At 40.9% G+C, this 12,535-nt stretch overlaps 2 protein-coding genes across 3 annotated transcripts; one reads left to right on the top strand and one right to left on the bottom strand.

Moving 5' to 3' along the window:
- Positions 1–112: 112 nt before the first annotated feature.
- atp5md (ATP synthase membrane subunit k) lies at positions 113–1,944 on the top strand. The gene is made up of 4 exons (XM_044346211.1): positions 113–204; positions 1,426–1,530; positions 1,639–1,729; positions 1,823–1,944. Exons 2-3 carry the CDS (start codon positions 1,444–1,446, stop codon positions 1,723–1,725), a joined length of 174 nt encoding a protein of 57 aa, XP_044202146.1. The 5' UTR covers positions 113–204; positions 1,426–1,443; the 3' UTR covers positions 1,726–1,729; positions 1,823–1,944.
- On the bottom strand, positions 1,941–6,889 carry taf5 (TAF5 RNA polymerase II, TATA box binding protein (TBP)-associated factor). Of its 2 annotated transcripts, none has more exons than XM_044346201.1 (11): positions 6,432–6,889; positions 5,691–5,919; positions 5,250–5,565; positions 4,945–5,108; positions 4,644–4,779; positions 4,066–4,186; positions 3,784–3,913; positions 3,473–3,637; positions 3,164–3,341; positions 2,756–2,933; positions 1,941–2,517 (listed from the first exon to the last, which is right to left on the bottom strand). In XM_044346201.1, exons 1-11 carry the CDS (start codon positions 6,847–6,849, stop codon positions 2,303–2,305), a joined length of 2,250 nt encoding a protein of 749 aa, XP_044202136.1. In that variant the 5' UTR covers positions 6,850–6,889; the 3' UTR covers positions 1,941–2,302. The 2 variants fall into 2 exon arrangements, with proteins under 2 accessions (XP_044202136.1, XP_044202135.1); XM_044346200.1 differs by having other exon boundaries at positions 5,691–5,922; positions 6,432–6,888.
- Positions 6,890–12,535: the final 5,646 nt, after the last annotated feature.

Here is a 12,535-nt window from a genome sequence, read left to right as displayed (position 1 = left end):
TCACAAAGAAGTAAGAGTGATTGACATTTCCCTCGGCCATTCAATGGTCGTTTTCATTCCTACTTTTGAGTGACATTATTTTGGACCAATAGTGACACACTTGGATTGTTACGACTGGGCGGGATTTCCTAGCAATTTTAGCTTTACGGCCTCTGCTGAAGGGCACTTGTCTCAAACAGTCTGCTAAGGGGTCGTGCGGTAAAGGTAAGACAATATGCCTTGTGAAATCGATCTGGCTGCACGCTGGTGTTTTAGCAATACTGACTGTTACCTATTTAATCTTTTAAACGTCTCTGTAACCGTGTAGCATTTTACCAACAGCTTAAAAATGTAGTGACTAGCATGCTAGCTTACCAAGCTAACGTTATCATACTGGGAGCTAACCAGCAGTTATCGACCGGTCAAAGTCAGACTGAATGAAATATGCGCTAATGAACTTGTCACCCACAGCGTAACGTGACTAAATAAAAGTGTGGAGACATTGGGTGAAAACGTTATCCTGGGGTGTTTTACTAAAACATGTTTTCTGCCTCTTGACATTAGTCTGTGGAAGACGACGCTGAAGTTAGCTTCTGGCTCGCAGTTAAGGGGAAGGTTAAGGGAAATATAAATAACGATATTTAGCTGCTAATTCTCCAGTTTTCACAACTTACGTTTGTGAAAAAGTGTTAGACATCGAAACAAAAGCCTAACTCTGTTTAAACACAGCTTCAGATATGTGAGACCTTTATTTTGCGTATGAAACCTGCAAAAAAAATCAGATTTCACTGCTTTTTTTCCCCATTCAGACCACATTAGACCAGGTCCAGGTCAATAACCACTACACTTAGACTCATCAAAACTGGACTAGATTAACAAGGAAACTCCAGAGACTCATTAGAACACAGTTTCAGATTTGTTAAAACTTTTATGCTATTTGTGAAAACAGAGAAAAAGGGCGAATTCATTGCTTTTTTTCCTCCATCCAGACCTCATTAAACCAGGCCCAGATTTTAAACCACTTTACTTGGACTTATTAAATCTGGACTAGATTATTATTACTAAGATTTGACAAGTCTAAGGAATGTGTTCTTTGATCTGGATCTGGTCAAATGTCGTCTGGATGGTGGAAAAAACGGAGAATCAGCCGCTGAACATCATTATTTCTTTCTTTTAACCTTTCCCTTAACCACGAATCGGAGGCTAACTTCAGCGTCGTCTATCGAAGTGACACGCCGAGCCAACCACCTTTTAAGTTGCAGATTCTTATGTAATAGTTACAGTATGAGAGCGTGTGTGCGACAGGCTATAATAACGCCTTTTCTTTTTCTGAAATGTAACTAATATGCTTAAGATTTCTCACCATTGCTCCTGTCACAACTCTGAACATGTAATATGTATAATCCTGCACTATTAATCAGTCATTCGCTATCGTTGTTGTGATAGGACCATTAACAATCCATCATGGGAGGACACGACGCCGGAACCCAGCACCAGTTCACTGGGATCGCCAAGTACTTCAACGCATACACAATCGTAGGAAGGAGGAATGTGAGTTGGCAGTAGTTGTCTGCAACTTCCCTATAAAGTGCATTTACATACATGCAGCACCTCTATGTATGTATTCCTCATGTTTTTCTCCTTTTTTTTTTTTCCCAGTGCGTTTTGGCCACATATGCCACTATAGCAGGCATCTTCCTCTTCTTCAAATTGAAGCCCAAGAAGGCTGCTGTCACAGCAAAGTGATAATGTAAGTGTACTGAAGCCTCTTCATCCCGTTAATTTCCACATCCATTGCAAATTATTGATATATTAATTTATGTTCCACGTCTCGTCTTTACAGATGTCCATTTTGACCATCGTTTCTAACAGCTGGGAGTGGAGAAAGCAGCTGGACGTGCTTGTAATAAAATATGACTGTTTGGTTTGCTTATGTTAATAAAGAACATTTATGCCCAAAACATAGAAAACACTTTTTATTTATTTACACCAGTATAAAAGACTATGATACAGAAATGTCAGCCACATAGTGAGCAAAGCTGTACTCATGGCAGTGATTTTCAAAACGGTTCTTAATCAACAATGGCACTTTTCTCTGGCGAGGAGGATATCTGCAATAGATCAGCTTGATGCGGGGCCTACATCTGTCAGACCAAGGGCCAGGAGTTGGCTAACCAATAATTTTCATTCACAGCTAGATCACTAGAGGTGACCTGATGATAATACAGTTTGCTTGTATTCCCACTGCCCTGCTTGTGGACTTTAGGGACCAGAGGTTTGCTTCATTTTAAACTTCCATAGACTATTTTCTCATAATTCAGTTTTATGGATTGTAGGCCCCAGCGGCCAACAGCAGGTTCCTCCGGGTGAAGTGAAGGTGTATGACAGGTGTGGATTTAGTCATGTAGGTGCCCAGCAGAAGCTCCTGCGAGTTTTCTTGTAAATGGATGTGTCCTGTTGCTGCTGTGAAGTCATCAGTCTCTAAATCATCAAATGCTTTCATGGCATCCCACAGGCGAACAGTGTTGTCCATAGAGCCTAGAAGACACAAGATGCTTTAAATGTTTGACCACTAGATGGAAACATGGTCCAGCCTGCAGCTTTAATTTCAGGAAAAACCAATATCTGCAGGTGAATACGATGAAATCAACAGATAAAAAACTTAAGGGCTATGGAGTTAAATAAGTTCAGTATGACAAATCCATTTAGTTAAACAGTTGATGTGAATATGTCTTCAACTGATCTAAAATATTAAGAGACATTGTGGAGCACCCACCGGAGGCAAGGATCTCGCCATCCCTGCTGAACCTGAGGGAGTAGATGGTATCTGTGTGGCCTTTGAGCTCTCCAAACATGAGTCCATGACCAATGTCCCACAGAAGAACTCTGCCATCAGTGGCTCCTGAAGCCAAAAACTTCCCATTTGGAGAGAAAGCCAGCGCATGGATAGGACCCTGAAAGATAAAAGTTTAAAAGATTGGCTCTGTGGTTGTCTCTGCAGCACTGAATTATGCCAGCTGTACTAAAATGTGTGAGTCTAAAGTATCTTTATGTGGGGGTGTACAGAAAACATACAATAAGACAACAGATTTGGCTATCATAATATGACCCAACTGACAATGTGTATTAAAAAATGGATTTTTTAGCCAAATTGGAAGGTTACAGCTCTGGTGACCCGTCTGACCTTATGACCGGTGAAGATGCGGACGCAGTTTCCGGTCAGGACGTCCCAGAGGCGGATGGTGCGATCAGATGACCCAGTGGCCACATAATTGGAGTTGGGGTGGAAGCGGGTGCAAGTGATGTCAGCTAGGTGACCGGCAAACATCCGTAGAGGCTGGTAGTGATCTGTTGCCCACAGACTGTTGGAGAAAGCAGAACACACACCACTGAAAGTCACCAGTAGACAGAGTTGCTGTAATATGTTATCGGACAGAATGTGTGTGAAAGTATTGTTTCACAAGTTGATCAAATGACGTCTGCAGTTTCTTACCGGGCGACTCGGTCATGTCCCCCGGAAATAAAATAGTACCCGTGGGGGGAAAACTGGGTGTCCCATACGGGGTAGTTGTGGCCTTTGTAGCCCACAAGACATGTAAACGTTTGGAGACTCCACAGCCTGACTGTGCCATCTTCAGAGCTTGACAACAGGTAGTTTCTGGAAGGCAAGAAGAGTAGGTCAACAATAATTACCTTGAAAGGAAATTTTGTGCGGACTCACATAGGAAATGGGTTGTGGGAGTCTGTTCCCTACACACCATCGCTTTTTTTCCTTTTCTATATCTATCTTTCTATTTCCTTTACCTGTCTGGGCTGAAGCTGATGCCATACACCGGGCCGCTGTGTCCATGGAGGATCTTAGACTCGCTGGCCGTCTTTTCATCCATGATCCTCTCCAGCACATCATCTGACTCTTTGTCAATCATATTCAAGTCTTGAGTAAAAGAAAAGGGGAAAGATGGAAAAGGACTTCATTATTTTCTAATTGTAATAGAAGTAGATACCTTCATCGTTATGGCACACTGCAGGATAAGAAAGTCATGGCGGTCGCAGTCATTCATTGTTAGTCACTGTTATACATTGTACCTGCTGCAGACTTGACTTTACGGAGCTTTTTGGGTGTGACGCTCCACACCCGCACTGTGGAGTCAGCGAAGCCTCCTGCAATCAGACTGGAGTCGTCTGTGAAGTCGACTGCAGTCAGACCCTGCGGGGCGAAAGATAGGAATAATTAGAAATGACTTCCACTGTAGTTTACAATTAACTGTCCAGTCTACCAGTTGCTTAAATGTGAACGCATGTTAAAGGTGACCTGTGGACTTTTTGCCACATTCAGTATTTCTCACCAGAACACATTGTGTGCATTTTTGAAGTCTAACAAACATGGTGAGTGCATGTTCTTCTACAGAAAACATTTTCAACACCATTTTTTAAATATTTTTAAATGGTGCATTGCTTACAAACATGTTTGCTAGCTATAAGTCTTCTTCCCTCCATTTATTGTTGCATTGCTACATTTCTTGGCACTTTACCGCCACCGACTGTCCATCAGAGAAAAAGCATGAAACTAAAGGCAGGATACAACAAGAAATTGAAGGAGCACTATTAGTGTTCAAAAATTCCACAGGGTCCCTTTAAAGACACAATGAATAGTTGTGTTTTACCTGGTACGCATTGAGGAAAGAGTAGAAGCAGATGGAGGGGAGAGTTTCTGGTCCCAGGCGGATCTTCTTGGTGGACTCCTTCATGTACATGATCTTGTCCAGCTTGTCTGAATCCTTCAGTTCTGGAAGAGGTATCCTGAATAACAGGACACACACATTTGGGGTTGTCAACAGGTACAGTATGTACCACAATACTGTAGCTAAGTCAGTTGATAGAGGTAAGAGATGAGAATCGACAGTATATGAACCAATAGTGCAAAAGCAGAGCTATTCAGAATACTGTTGTGTGAAAAATCCATACCTGGTCTGTGAAGGTGCATTAGGATCCTGCTTCTTGCTCTTGGAGCCCATACTGTCCTTTTTGGGTTTCTTCTTCTTGGGTTTACCCTCCTCATTCTCCGCCTCCTCATCCTCATCATCAAGAGGCAGTTCAATTTCCGGTTCCTTCAGCAATCCGTAGTAAACCTACAGGAAAGCGAATGATAATGAAACCAGGACATGTAATTATTTAAAGATGGTTGTCAAAGAGGAGAAAGGAAAAACAGATTCCATTGTGTGTGTGTGTGTGTGTGTGTGTGTGTGTGTGTGTGTGTGTATAATGCCAACCTTAGCCTTATTGGCCTCTCTCTTGGCCTCTCCCGCCAAGCTACCAGACATGGCATCGATCTGACTCTTGCTGCGTGGCATGCCATCGAAGATATCAATGTAGAGGTGCTCCTGGATGATGTTCCAGATCTGGTTGTTCTGACGCTCCTGCAGATGCCTCTTCAGCAGCTGGTAAGAGTCACGGGAGATGCGCAGGACAAATTTGCTGGTGCGGAAGTCCAACAGTGTCTCATTGCCTCTCATGTGTTCCTTCTTTGTCAGGCTGGACAAAATGTTGAGGTCGTCTTTATAGTAGCACTCTTGATCCCCGCTGAACCTGAGAGAGTACGAAACAGAAGAAGTGGAGTTATTGAGGGGTGGGATTTAATGCTATGAATTAAAAAAGTCCAGTAAACTCTGTTTTAAATTTGGAAGAACATACAACATGTGAAGGGAACTCACTTTTCAAAAAAGGCCTTGGCCTCATTTTCATGGTTGTTGTACACCAGTTCCAGATACATGTGTACAAACAGCGGGTAGAAAACCTGGGACAGCTCTGCTCGATGACAGTCCAAAACTGTTTCTATGAACCTTTTCAAGCCGCTGTAGTAAACCTGGTACAGAGCTGGATCTCCCTGCTGGCTGTAAGCAGACAGAACCACATTGACATCTGGCTGGTCCTCCCCAGGTGCTACTGAGAAAGAAATCCAAGTGAGATGTCCAGTTAGAACAGCGTACCATTGGTTTAGTCCAATAACAGCTTTAATAACAACACTACTGGTCCAATCTAATTCTTATAACAGATATCTTTACTGATGGTGAAAAATGGTCTTTTTAAACATCACCTCAACTGCCAGTTTAGCTACAGAATAATGCTTTAACACTTGATAACAACTAAGCCAACTCTATGTCAACCTAGCTCACTCCATCTGCTGATGAAGACCGTGAGATGTGGTCGAACGCTTTGAAAGTATGTGGACCCCAAGTTAAAAGTATTCTCTGAACTTAAGATAGGTATGTTTTCTGCCAGCCGATATGAATGGGCCATAGGAAAATGAGTAAACACGACAGAAACTGTACACCAGATAATCAGTTATCAATGTAGAAACTTGTGTCTAACTTTTAGGTGGTGTAATATTATCAGGAAACATTTGCAACAGTGTTTTACACATAAAAATAACAGCAGCCGTGTGTGAGTCGGACCTTTCGTTGGCGCCTGGACTACGGCGGAGGATGAGACGGTCACTCGACTGAGTAGAGAACTCGCATCCCCGCCTTCTACATCCACACCTCCGGCAGCACCTCCCGAGCCTGCCCCGAGGGAATCAGCCCCCTTCAGATCCAATGAATCCTCCGGTAATCCCGCTTCACGACGCAAAATTTCGACAGATTCGGTCAGTTTGTTCTTTCTGAGGAATTGCAAGACTGCGAGTAGCGTCTGCTGGTCCTCCGGGGCTCCCGCCGCAGGTTTGTTAGCTGCAGCCGGAGCACTGGACCCGGGGGACGTAGAGAGGATTCGTCCGTCGTTTGCATTGTTGTTTCCAAAGCCATCATTTGATGGTTCTGTTTTTATGTCTTTTTCTTCATCTGCGTCGACCATACCACCTTGTATGGCCGCCATTTTTGAAATGAAGTGCGCATGTGCGAGGTTTAACAAAAGGAAAACGTCTACCGTGCAAGATCAGGTCCTCTGATTGGTGCTTACTGATGTACGTCAGAGGAGAGGTCCCGCCTCCTGTCCCTTTCCATCCACTCAACTGGTGGAAAGTCTGGATTTATATCTAACTTAAAGTTTCATGGCCAACAGGTTCAACTCAACTAGACTCTCATAGTCCACAAGTAAACTATATGTAATATCTACCAGGCCAGTATTTTAAGGGGTGGGCCTATGTGCATGATTTGTGACACCACAACTGATTAGGATGCCAGTTCTGGTCCAATATTACAGTGAAGTAGGTCCAGCTGTGAAACCCCTGAAATGAAATATGTTTGCAGATTCATAGATTCTGAAATTTTTAATGAGGAAGGAGTAGATGTAATTTTAAAGATCCCCTCCAGACATGTATTAAGACATATGAAAATCCTCTGCTTGGAACAATGATGTGTGTCTTATATGTTTTTTCCACCAAAAAAGTATAATCACCACATTATAGTCCTTAAAATAGCTTCTGCTCCCTCTCCTTCATTGAAAAAGCAAGCATGTGCGAATATGTGAATATTGTTGATTTCTAATGTTTTCCTGTGGGACATATGATGTCTCCTACTTCACTGTTAAGTTAATTCTCAGTGTTTGTGCATTGGAGGCTTCAAGTTTCCACTTCACACTTGTGTAAGGTGAATATTGGATCAGAATTGGCTTCCAAACTATTTGTGATGTTAAAAAATCATGCTTGTGTAGGCCCAACCCTTAAAATCAGATTTTCAATGAGTACAGAGAAACTTTCCCCCTTCAGCAGATGAATGTAAAAACAAACTCTGCACATACATCATTCTGCACAGAGAAGCTCAATCATCCAACTGAAGGAACAAGAAGAAAACAAAGAGTGGAGGGAGACTTTAAGGATTTTAACAAAATAATTAAACTTTTTTGTGGAAAAACCATATCACACACAAATTATGATTCAAAGTAGATCACTTTATATACATCTTAAAAATGTCATGGGGGATCTTTAAGTTCCTGTTTGGATAAGTGGTTCAACAGCTAAATTAAGGAACAAATTACAGGTGATCCAAAATAACATTATTTGATATTTACTGACTGAATGTGAAATTTTAATGTTTTTTTTAGTGTGGGACTGCTGCCTGTACAACTCAGAGTAGAACAACATTAGCTGCATGTTCAATATCAGGCTATGATTGGACATGCTCCTGAGTATTTGTGTTCGCAGATAGAAATGCTCCATACTCAACTTGGCTGTAGCTCCAGGGCCAGTCAGTGTGTGTTCATGTATAGTGCCTCAAGTACATAATGTAATCAAAAGCTCTTTTTTAATAGGCTGTAATTAAATAACAAGTGGACAAAAACAAGAGGGACTTGTAGAGGTTAAGCCAGAAGCTTATTTATGGAGTTAGGCAGCATGTTAAAAATGACATTTAACTTAAACTAGTAATCTCTTTTTGTTGTGTTTAGATGTATTTATATGTATTTTTGGTTAAGTTTGCTCTGACGTAGTTTTGGTTTTAAAGTTATATCATTTAATTTTTATGTTACATGTTTTATGTCGGGTTTTTTAACATCGGTGGCATGTTGGAAGTTACTGTTCTCACTTCTGCATGTTTCCCCTTAGAGTAGTATGTTTTATATATCCTTAAATAAATCTAATACAATCTGTTTAGACTCAGTCATAATGATAAATAATAATAAAGTTTATTTACATAGCATTTATCAAAACTACAGATTACAAAGTGTTTTACAAGGACAAAATGAAAATGCAACAGAGAAACAACCAGAACCAACCACACAAAGACAGATTTACCCAAATTGAATAATAGAATAAGATAAAATACATTTCCAGAAACAATTTTTTTTTTAAAATGAATGAATTTGTGCAGAAGTTATAATTTTTTAAGAAGTAGGATATCCCATTTATCTATGCCCTCTACCCTCTATTTCATAACTGGATGCTTTTATTTATGATTAGATACCATTTTATACCAGATGGTGGCAGTTTGGTCACACACACAACACCTGCCCTGATGACCTTCCTTGGCAATGCATTGCTGATGTCATCAGTCAAAAGCAAAAGAAACAATAAAGAGCATGCTGCCAGATACACCTACAAGAAAGAGAATATTTCCACCCTGTCAACTCAGTCAGAGGTTTGTTCATCCTCCTTTGCTCTTCTTCCTTCACGTTACTGAAGCTATTTGTATTTTCTGCAGTTTAATATGATTTTCAGACATTTGCACCATCTTCCCCTTTATATAATAGACATACTCTACAGCTGTGATCCATCCATCCATCCATCCATGCAGGTTGTACTAAAAACAAATTACAGTTCTGTTCAGCCTTATTGTCTCACTAATCACTTAATTTAATGTTGTGTACGCAAAGATATAGATGTACAAATTAACTTGACATGACAGACAGAATTAGCATACTGCTGAAGGTGGATTTCTGCCTATACACAATAACACACCTTCTTCCCTGTCAGAGACACACAAATACTGCTGACTGTGCATCTTCTGGGTCAGCACAGCATCTGTTTTCATCTGTAGGAGAATGTTAACAGAAAATCAGAACTTTATAGTATTTAATTTTATTCTAAAATAGTGCAGGAGCCATGTTTTACTTAGTCTGGCAGTGCTTCTCTTGAATTTCAAATGTTGCAAGTACCCCCTAAACAGCACTCTGTACTTACTTTACCATAACCTTATAACTGGAATGTAAATTAGATGGCAGAATTTGATGTAATTACTTTTTATTTACCCATATAAGTATTTTCTTACAAAACCTCTTTAGACCTCTAAACCTCATACATAGTAAACTTGCTTATTATTAATTATAGCTTATTTCAAGTACAATTGCACTTGTAGCAGCTCATCCTCTGTCCTGTCGCAGCTCTTCCACACTGGACAGCATGACAGTGATAACTCTGCGGCAGGCTTAACCTGCAGACTGTGGGACAAAAGAGGAGTTCACAGCAGAAGCAGCAGGGCGTTGTATAACATTGCAGAGGCTTTTCTCCGTGTGGAGGAGGGTTGGGGTTGTGTTGGTTGGTTGGTTGGTTGGTTGGTTGGTGGGTGTGGGAGACACACATGTCATCTGTGCAAGATCAGTATATAGCTGCTATTTAAGAATGGAAGACACACGTATGACATTGACAATGTATGTGGTATATAAAACACTCAGATCAGCAATTCTGCACTGTGCATGGTCGATATATCTCTTGTTGTATTCACCTTTTCCTTACCTAGTAGATATGCAGATAAAACAGGAGTGAAGGTCACTGATTTAAGATTTACTAGTGTTTTTATTTTTAAATTAAACTATAGGCGATCTCCTCCACAGCTGCTGTAACAGTTCATGGCAGCACAGTAGTGTTGACATTGATCTGAAATAAAACTGCATGATTACATGCAGCAGTCAACTACAGTTGGATTGATTTGTGTAAGTGAGAAGAGACCGTAAGGATTTCATTAAATACTACTCAAGAAACATTTTGAGGTACTGACACTTTATACTTTACATTATATTTTTACTTCACTCCATTTCTAAGGGAAATATTGTACTTTTTTTATCTGATGACTGATTCAAATTACATTTGCAGATAAACTCATAATATATGATGCATTCAGTGCCATGCACTTGGATCACCTAACTTTATAATACTGCATAATAAGGCACCATACTATAATTGTGTTTTATTTTTGTATTGTTATATTGCTGCTTTCAGTTGAGTACAGTTCTACTGCTTGGCCAGTCTACATACTAATATATCTCAAGCAAAATGTCTGCTCTTGTTTTCCTTTTTGGGGACTTAATTGTCCAAAAGGAGGGTTTTGCTTTTTCAGTTCCACCTTATTCACACTGATAAGTGTTTCTCTTCAACCTTAGATATCTTACTGGGAAAGAGAGAATGTTATTCATTGTTATTTTGATTGTTCACCTTTCCCAGATGCTTGTGGGAATTAAACCATTAAACCACACAGCTCTCTCACCTTTTGTCTTCTTCTGGCCCAGATTGACCTAGCGGTCTTATATTTTTTTTATGTAAAGCTGCTCACATGCTCTTCATAAAAACAATGAAATGGGTGAGTGAGGCGGGGAGAGACGCATGTTCAGTCGAGTCGTATCTTCTTTTCACACCTCAGTGATGACTTTGCTATGTTGCTCTCTCTCTCTCTCTCTCTCTCTCTCTCTCTCTCGCTCTATGTCTCTCTCTCTTGCTTGCTCTCTCTCTGTCAGGAGGCAGCAGGGTGTGGCTGTACCCAGCAGAGACAGCTTTGTAGAAGCACACAGGCGCTGAAAGAAAAAGAAACTGTTTCGCATACACTGTACATGCTTGAAATCAGTATCGCCACTGAGCCATACCATACTATTCATGCTTTATGATACTGTCATGTTGATTGCTGTAGTTTTCTGCATTTGTTATAAAACCAGTCAGTCATTTTGTATTAAACACTAGAGTCCAGCTGATGCCACACACTGACATGCACTACCGGTCTGAATTAAAAGGCTATTGCTGTGTTTACATGGTTAATGCGTATCAGGAAGAGATGTGTTGCTATGGATGTCCCCTCAAGCTGCTTATGTGCTAATAAAAATGTCTTCTGATGATGGAGGGAAGCTTTATAGCAGATGTGCTAATTGGTGTCAGTGGCACCAACCCAAGATAGAAAAAAAAAATGAGCAGGTACTAATAATTGATGTGACTTTGATATCACTTTTACCTCCATCTGATGAAAAGATTAATGGCAAAAGCTATTGTTAGTAGATTTACTTTGCAGAAAAAGTGTGTATGTGTGTGTTTGTGTGTAAGGCAGCAGAGAGAGATGTAGTCCTGGGAGAGCAGAGTAGGGCGTAGCAGTCTTTCACTTTCAGTTATGTTTGATTTCTAATGCAAGCATGTGTATGGTGGCTTTTCAACAGCTTTGAGAAATAATGCAGTCGAGCTGTGTCTGCTGCATGCTGCAAAATGGTCATTTTAAATCAAATCGCCATCCTCATGATGATGTCATCTTTTGAGGGATCATTGAAGATATTATAATTTATTCATATTGCCATAAAAATTGTCGAGAACATGACTTGATTCACTCTTTTTTATTCAACTCCACGTTGGATGTCTTCTCAACACTCAGATGAAGCTTCCTCATCTTTCTATGTTTGTCCTTCCTCAGTTTGTTATGATGGTCTTATTGTTTCCAGGCAGGAGTACTCAGCAGCCGGCCAGAGAGTGTCAGCATGTGAAGCAGAGGCTCTGTTATGCTTACCTGCACATTTGGAGGAGACATGAGTTTGTGCCTTCCGGAAAATACTGCCTGTCTGCCTTTGAGCAGTAAACGGTCAGGAAACGCAGCAAAAAATCCCCCACTGAGATGCACAAGTAAATAATTCATGAGGTGTGACTCTCAGAAGAAGTAGAAAATGCCCTAAGAGAAGCAAAGAGGGAGGGAGAGAGGGAGAAGATGAAGGGAAAGAAAGGAGAAAAGGAGGGTGGAGGGGGAAGGCTGCATGGTGGGTGGGTCAGGGAACGGGAGGGGTGGGGCAGCGCAGGGGGAGCAGTAACAAGACAGAGAGGATTGTACTTTAAACTCAGAGGATGTATAGTTGATAGAGAGGCAAGGGGGTGGGGTGAGGGGGAAGC

The sequence above is a fragment of the Thunnus albacares genome, chromosome 3 (genome assembly GCF_914725855.1).
Source record: "Thunnus albacares chromosome 3, fThuAlb1.1, whole genome shotgun sequence".
Classification (NCBI taxonomy): domain Eukaryota; kingdom Metazoa; phylum Chordata; class Actinopteri; order Scombriformes; family Scombridae; genus Thunnus; species Thunnus albacares.
The sequence above is the reverse complement of the archived record's forward strand: the minus strand, read 5'-3'. Positions and strand labels throughout refer to the sequence as shown.

Bases quoted from the DNA above. Each gene is read 5' to 3' on its own strand.
- taf5 (XM_044346200.1), bottom strand. From the start codon at position 6,849: ATGGCGGCCATACAAGGTGGTATGGTCGACGCAGATGAAGAAAAAGAC. The intron at 4,780-4,944 runs GTATGGATTTTT...CCTGTTATTCAG, and splicing joins AATGCACCTTCACAGACCAG to GATACCTCTTCCAGAACTGA. The intron at 3,638-3,783 runs GTAAAGGAAATA...CTTGCCTTCCAG, and splicing joins ATCAGCTTCAGCCCAGACAG to AAACTACCTGTTGTCAAGCT.
- atp5md (XM_044346211.1), top strand. From the start codon at position 1,444: ATGGGAGGACACGACGCCGGAACCCAGCACCAGTTCACTGGGATCGCC. The intron at 1,531-1,638 runs GTGAGTTGGCAG...TTTTTTTCCCAG, and splicing joins CAATCGTAGGAAGGAGGAAT to TGCGTTTTGGCCACATATGC.